The sequence below is a fragment of the Portunus trituberculatus genome, chromosome 9 (assembly GCF_017591435.1).
Source record: "Portunus trituberculatus isolate SZX2019 chromosome 9, ASM1759143v1, whole genome shotgun sequence".
Classification (NCBI taxonomy): Eukaryota; Metazoa; Arthropoda; class Malacostraca; order Decapoda; family Portunidae; genus Portunus; species Portunus trituberculatus.
In genome coordinates this window covers 4370001-4377500 of record NC_059263.1, presented here as the reverse complement: position 1 = coordinate 4377500, position 7500 = coordinate 4370001, and the positions used below count along the sequence as shown (strand labels likewise).

At 39.7% G+C, this 7500-nt stretch overlaps 1 protein-coding gene across 3 annotated transcripts in view; it reads right to left on the bottom strand.

The window, feature by feature from the left end:
* Window positions 1–2890: 2890 nt before the first annotated feature.
* Window positions 2891–7500, bottom strand: part of LOC123501748 — a 34333-nt gene continuing 29723 nt past the window's right edge. For 2 of the 3 annotated variants that reach the window (XM_045250763.1, XM_045250761.1), the window contains one exon: window positions 2891–3473. In XM_045250763.1, the coding sequence (XP_045106698.1) occupies window positions 3183–3473 (291 nt within the window). In that variant the 3' untranslated portion in view covers window positions 2891–3182. The remainder of the gene's footprint in view (window positions 3474–7500) is intronic. The other variant, XM_045250764.1, reaches the window with a different exon arrangement.

Here is a 7500-nt window from a genome sequence, read left to right as displayed (position 1 = left end):
AGAGAGAGAGAGAGAGAGAGAGAGAGAGAGAGAGAGAGAGAGAGAGAGAGAGAGAGAGAGAGAGAGAGAGAGAGAGAGAGAGAGAAAGAGAAATAAAAAAAAAACTCACTGCAGATTCCATACACACTCTGAATATACGGAACACCAAGGCAGAGAGTAAGTGAAACGTGAACCTCAAATACCATAGAGTTTTTCACCGCGACACTACGGAATTACTCTTGGCTTAACATACGCCTTAATGAGTCTTTTAAACCTGTACTTCTCTCACCCGAGGCTCATATGTCCCTGTACATGCCTTACTGTACAAATGCATCACTGAATACAGATAAACAGATAGACAGAATATATTTAAATACACAGCTTCGATATATTTCTTTTGTTAGAAATGAATAGTTGTTTTGAGGGCTTTTTTTTTTTTTTGAGAAACGTGCATAAAACAAGAAGGACAAGAATAAAGATGGACATACATAGAATAAGGATGAAATGTGCTAGATAGATATACGGAAAAGTATATAAGGATAGCTGACTGAACGCTGAGAAGGAAAAGAAAGACAAAAAACATCAAAGGAAATATAACAAGTAGGAAAATGCGATATAGGAACAAACAAAAAGAAAATAACAAATGAAAAACGAACGGAAAATAAGTAAACAATGGAAGAAAAAGAGAAAATAAAGAAAGCAACATAGAAAATCAAAATAAAAACACAAATAGAGACCAAAAACACCCAAAAAAAAAAGACAGAAAGAGGAAAAATAAAATAAATATAAAAGCAAACGGAAGAAGAGAAACCGAAATGCAAAAAAAAATTAAGAAAGAAAGAAAGAAAAGAAGAAAGAAAATTAAAATAAAAACACGAATAAGAACCAAAAATACCCTAGAGAAAGACAGAAAGAGGGGAAATAGACAGAAAAAAAAAACAGGTGCATGCATAAAAAAGAAAGGAAGAAAAAGAAAAACAAAGAGATAGAAAAAGAAAAAATTGGAACACCAACAAAAATAACTAAATACTGAACGAGAAAAATAAAGAAGAAGAAGAAAGAAAAGAGAAGAAAAAAGAAAGAGAAAAGAAAGACATCAAGAAAGAAAATCAAAACAAAACACTAATAGGACACAAAAAAAAAAAACTGAAAGAGAGGAAATAGAAACGATATAAAAAACAAAACAGAAGAAAAAAATGAAATACGAATAAAAATGGTTAAGAAAGAAAGAGAAGAAAGAAAATAAATAAAAAAAAACACAAATAAGAACAAAAAACACCGTAGAAAGAGACAGAAAGAGGAAGAAAACAGGAAGAATACATGGCAGAATGTATAAAAAGAACAGAATAAAAGAACTGTACTCACGGCAAGCGCTCAGGGATGAAGGGAGGAGGACTCAGTCAAATGGCGCCACTAAACCTGCCGATTTTCTGCCGATTTTTCTGAATGTCCCCAAGAAATTCTGGAAAGTGACAGAAATATGGAGGATCTTAGTAAATGAGAGAGGTGTTGGATTGTATATTAATTAGGACTCTCTCTCTCTCTCTCTCTCTCTCTCTCTCTCTCTCTCTCTCTCTCTCTCTCTCTCTCTCTCTCTCTCTCTCTCTCTCTCTCTCTCTCTCTCTCTCTCTCTCTCTCCCAATAACCTGGTTCATTAATAACATTGACAGTCCCTTGAGAGCAGGACGGGAAAATATGAGAGAGAGAGAGAGAGAGAGAGAGAGAGAGAGAGAGAGAGAGAGAGAGAGAGAGAGAGAGAGAGAGAAATCTGGGCTTAGGTAACATTCTCCATCTCTCTCTCTCTCTCTCTCTCTCTCTCTCTCTCTCTCTCTCTCTCTCTCTCTCTCTCTCTCTCTCTCTCTCTCTCTCTCTCTCTCTCTCTCTCTCTCTCTCTCTCTCTCTCTCTCTCTCTCTCTCTCTCTCTCACCTGATAATAGATTTCTTCATTACAATACAACTTCATCTTCTAAAGTAATATTTTGTTGTTGTTTTCTTGTTTTTCCTTCCTTTCCACTTATATTTCTTGTTCTTGTTATTCTTGTTCTTGTTCCTATTTTCCTTCTTCTTGTTATTCTTATTCTTTTTTCCTCTTTTCCTTCGTCTTTTGTTACTCTTGTTCTTGTTTTTCTTGTTTTTCTTCTACTTTGCTTCTTTTTTCTTCGTTTTCTTCGTCTTTTTCTTCGTCTTCTTCTTCTTCTTCTTCTTCTTCTTCTTCTTCTTCTTCTTCTTCTTCTTCTTCTTATTTGTATTCTTCACTTTATTCGTTTTTATTCTTATTGTTTGTGTTATTATTATTGTTATTATTGTTATTATCAATGTTATTACTATCATTATTACTGTTATTATTATTATTATTATTATTATTATTATTATTATTATTATTATTATTATTATTATTATATAGTAGTATCATTATTATTATTATTATTAGTAGTATCATTATCATTATTATTATCATTATCATTATTATTATTATTATTATTATCATTATTATTATTATTATTATTATTATTATCATTATTATTATTACTATTATCATTATTATTATCATCAATGTTACTATCAGCATTATCGCATTATTCTTATCATTTCCAAGTCACCGTAACTATTTGTCTTATCAACGGGGTCACATTTCCCCGCTCTTACCGTTACCATTAATTTTGTCTTATCAACGGGGTCACATATCCAGACTCTAATCGTTGGTCGCATCATTCACAATCATTATTAACGTCATCACTACCGGTACTGTGTTATTCGTCTACACTATTGTTTTAGAGGGAATATTTTTTCATTTCTCTCGCGTTTCATGTCAATTTGTTTCGTTCATTATACGATTTTTTTTTTCAAGTCAATTATGTAGCTTTCGTTTTTAATTGGAATCTCTCTCTCTCTCTCTCTCTCTCTCTCTCTCTCTCTCTCTCTCTCTCTCTCTCTCTCTCTCTCTCTCTCTCTCTCTCTCTCTCTCTCTCTCTCTCTCTCTCTCTCTCTCTCTCTCTCTCTCTCTCTCTCTCTCTCTCTCTCTATTTAGCTTTACCTTAACCGAATCGCCTCAGTTTCATCACCACCACCATCATCATCACCACCATCATCACTAAACTAAACATTTTCTTTACTCTTGAGAAGCACAGTTATCACCATCATTTTTTTCACTATCAAAGCATCATCACAGCCACAGCGTCATCACAACACCACCACGTTCACCATCACAACACTGACTCCTCGCTCACAGTATCAAGAGAGGAGATGCCACGAAGGAGAAGAGAGGGAGGAGGTGGAAGAGGAGGAGGTAGAGGAGGAGGACGAGAAGTGAGGACCTCCCGTATCTCTTCCACCTCGCTGTCAGGTGGAGAAGGCTTAAGACCCGCCCAGGTGAGCTCCTCCGCTTCCTGCAGGGTCTGGGGCAAGGGGCGGCCAGCTGTCTCAGGGAGGAGGGCCGCGGAGAGCATCCCAGTAAGAGCCAGAAGCCCCAGCAGGAGGTATGCGTGCAAGGGCTCCTGTAGTGAATAGAGGGAAGGTGGTGAGGATGGTGGTGGTGGTGGTGGTGGTGGTGGTGGTGGTGGTGGTGGTGGTGGTGGTGGTGGTGGTGGTGGTGGTGGTGGTGTGGTGGTGGTGGTGATGAAGTACAGTATTTTCTTTTTTACATGTCATAAAGTATAAATACATCCCCAAAGAGAGAGAGAGAGAGAGAGAGAGAGAGAGAGAGAGAGAGAGAGAGAGAGAGAGAGAGAGAGAGAGAGAGAGAGAGAGAGAGAGAGAGAGTATTCAGGTGGACTTTTGAGTACCAAATGCTACGTATTTATACAAAACAACTGGTGTAACTCACTTTAGAAAGAAAAAATAAAGACAGACATAGAGACGGACAGCCGAAAAGACAGACAGACAGACAGACAGACAGACAGACAGACAAAGCTAGATGTGTATAGCGCTTTCAGGATGACGAGCACAAACATGTCATCTGTTGAGTGTGCCTGTCCACTCCACACTGGAAGGTTGGTAAACTGTTTGTGCTGCCCTAGAGAATGTTAAACCTCACCTCACCTCACCTCATCTCACCTCATCTCACCTTTCCTCATCTATCCATCAAAATATCAAGTCAGGTATCTATTTTTCTATTTAATCCCTTCAGTACTTGAACGCAATTTTTACCTTGATATTTGTGTACGATTAGACCATTTCATTTTACGTTAGGAAGAGTCTATAGAGGTCACAAGAATAATGGCCACAGTCTTCACTATTCTAATCTCCCACATGTGTTTCTGAAGGTGTGTAAAATCATCAAATGGTAACCAGAATGAATATAGAAAGGCATCATGGTACTGAAGAAGTTAATAACCTGTTCATTTATCTATCTATACGTCAAAATAACTATCTATCTAACCTCACCTCACCTAACCTAACATAACATGGAAAACGCAACGTGACATAACGTTTTTTTTTTTTACATTACAAGGGCACTGGCCAAGGGAAAACAAAGTGTTGGAAAAAAAAATCCCGCTGGTTGCCAGGCCCTGTTAAGAGGAAAGTAGAAAGAGAAAAACAAAAAATCTAAAAGGAGGGTCCAGTTAACGTAAGAGGTGTCTTGACACTCCTCTTTTGAAAGAGTTTAAGTCATAGGCAGGTGGAAATACAGACACAGGTAGAGAGTTCCAGAGTTTACCAGTGTAGGGAATGAAGGAGTGAAGATACTGGTTAACTCTTGCATTAGGAAGATGGACAGAATAGGGATGAGAAGAAGTAGAGAGTCTTGTGCAGCGAGGCCGCAGGAGGGGGAAGGCATGCAGTTAGCAAGTTCAGAAGAGCAGACAGCATGAAAACAGCGGTAGAAGACAGATAAAGATGCAACATTGCGGCGGTGACTTAAAGAATCAAGACAGTCAGTTAGAGGAGAAGAGTTGATAAGACGAAAAGCTTTAGATTCCACCTTGTTTAGTAAAGCTGTGTGTGGATCCCCCAGACATGAGAGCCATACTCCATACACGGGCGGATAAGGCCCTTGTACAGAGCAAGCAGCTGGGAGGGAGAGAAAATGGACGAAGACGCCATAGGACACCTAACTTCTTGGAAGCTGATTTAGCAAGAGTAGAGATGTGAAATTTCCAGTTTAGATTTTTAGTGAAGGATAGACCGAGTGTGTTTAATGTAGAGGAGAGGGAAGTTGAGTGTTATTGAAGAAGAGAGGATAGTTGTCTGGAAGGTTATGTCGAGTAGATAGTTGTAGAAATTGAGTTTTGAGGCATTGAACAAAACCAGGTTTTCTCTGCCCCAATCAGAAACAAGTGAAAGATCAGAAGTTAGGCGTCCTATAGCATCTCGCCTTGAGTCATTTAATTGTTGTTGGGTTGGGCGTCTGTTGAACGCTGTTGAATAATGCAGGTGGTATCATCAGCATAGGAGTGGATAGGGCATTGAGTCAGATTTAGGAGATCATTGATGAATAATAGAAAGAGAGTGGGTGATAGGACAGAACCCTGTGGAACACCACTGTTGATAGTTTTAGGGAAGAACAGTGACCGTCTACTACAGCAGCAATAGAACGATCGGAAAGGAAACTGGAGATGAAGGTACAGAGAGAAGGATAGAATCCGTAGGAGGGTAGTTTAGAAATTAAAGATTTGTGCCAGACTCTATCGAAGGCTTTCGATATGTCAAGGCCGACAGCAAAGGTTTCACCGAAGTCCCTAAAAGAGGATGACCAAGATTCAGTTAGGAAAGTAAGAAGATCACCAGTAGATCTGCCTTTACGGAAACCATACTGGCAATCAGAGAGAAGGTTGTGAGCTGATAGATGCCTCATTATCTTCCTATTAAGGATAGACTCAAAGGCTTTAGAAAGGCAGGAAATCAAAGCTATAGGGCGGTAGTTAGAAGGATTGGAGTGGTCACCTTTTTTAGGGACAGGTTGAATGTGAGCAAACTTCCAGCAAGAAGGATAAATAGAAGTAGAGAGACACAGATGAAAGAGTTTGACCAGGCAGTGAGCGAGTTCGGAAGCACAGTTTTTGAGAACAACAGGAGGGACTCCATCCGGACCGTAAGCCTTCCGAGAATCAAGGCCAGAGAGGGCCAGGAAAACGTCTTTATAAAGAATTTTAATTTTAGGGATGAAGTAGTCAGAGGGTGGAGGAGTAGGAGGAATATGCCCAGAATCATCCAAAGTTGAGTTGGTAGCAAAGGTTTGAGCGAAGAGTTCAGCTTTAGAAAAGAAGAGACAGCTGTAGAGCCATCTGGATGAAGTAAAGGAGGGAAAGACGAAGAAGTAAAGTTGTTAGAGATATTATTGGCTAGATGCCAGAAATCTCGAGAGGAGTTAGAATTGGAAAGACTTTGACATTTTCTATTGATGAAAGAGTTTTTAGTAAGTTGGAGAATAGATTTGGCATGATTACGGGCAGAAATATATAGGGCATGAGTTTCAGCAGTTGGATGGCTACGGAACCGTTTGTGAGCCGCCTCTATCATTGACAGCACGAGAACAAGCAGAGTTAAACCAAGGCTTTTTAGCTTTAGGGTTAGAGAAAGTATGAGGAATGTATAGCTCCATGCCAGAGATAATCACCTCTGTTATGCGCTCGGCACAAAGAGAAGGATCTCTGACATGAAAACAATAATCATCCCAAGGGAAATCAGAATAGTACTGCCTTAGTTCCTCCCACTTAGCAGAGTTAAAATGCCAGAAGCACCTCCGCTTAGGCGGGTCCTGAGGCTGCACTGGAGTGATAGAACTGGTAACGGAAATTAGATTTAAAATGACCTTGAATAACTTCCCTCCACTGTTATTGACCTCTTCTCCCCCCCCAGCTCTCTCTCTCTCTCTCTCTCTCTCTCTCTCTCTCTCTCTCTCTCTCTCTCTCTCTCTCTCTCTCTCTGGGTTTATTGCATTTGCCTGTAGGGCCATTATTTTTTCACCTTTCAAATGGTTCCCCTGCTTCACTCTTTTCCCTTTCCTAATTTTCTTTCATTCTTTTGCACTTAAATCGTGACCCTGTTTATGAAAATGCGAGACTCGTGGGACACTCCAGCAGCGACATGAACCTTTATGGCACTACGACCACTGACTAACAATTGCCACCTCGTCTCTGCCTTGTCATATGAACTCACTATGCAAGTAACGGTGGAAATTTACTACTACTATCCCCATTTTGACTTGTTTGTGTGTAGTCTCATGTTACTTCACTTTCCAACCCCATATTCGAGCTGTACCACATCCAAAACGGCATTAGTTAAAGTGACACGTGTTTTTATAGTGCTTCAAGTGACAGAGTAACGTAATTGTGCTGAGAAAGAGAGAGAGAGAGAGAGAGAGAGAGAGAGAGAGAGAGAGAGAGAGAGAGAGAGAGAGAGAGAGAGAGAGAGAGAGAGAGAGAGAGAGAGAGAGAGAGAGAGACAGACAGACAGACAGACAGACAGACAGACAGACAGACAGACAGACAGACAGACAGACAGTTGTGGGGGCAGCAGTAAAGGAGAAAAGGAAGGGATATTGACAAAAGACAAGAAAGAAAAAAAGGAGAGGGGAGGAAG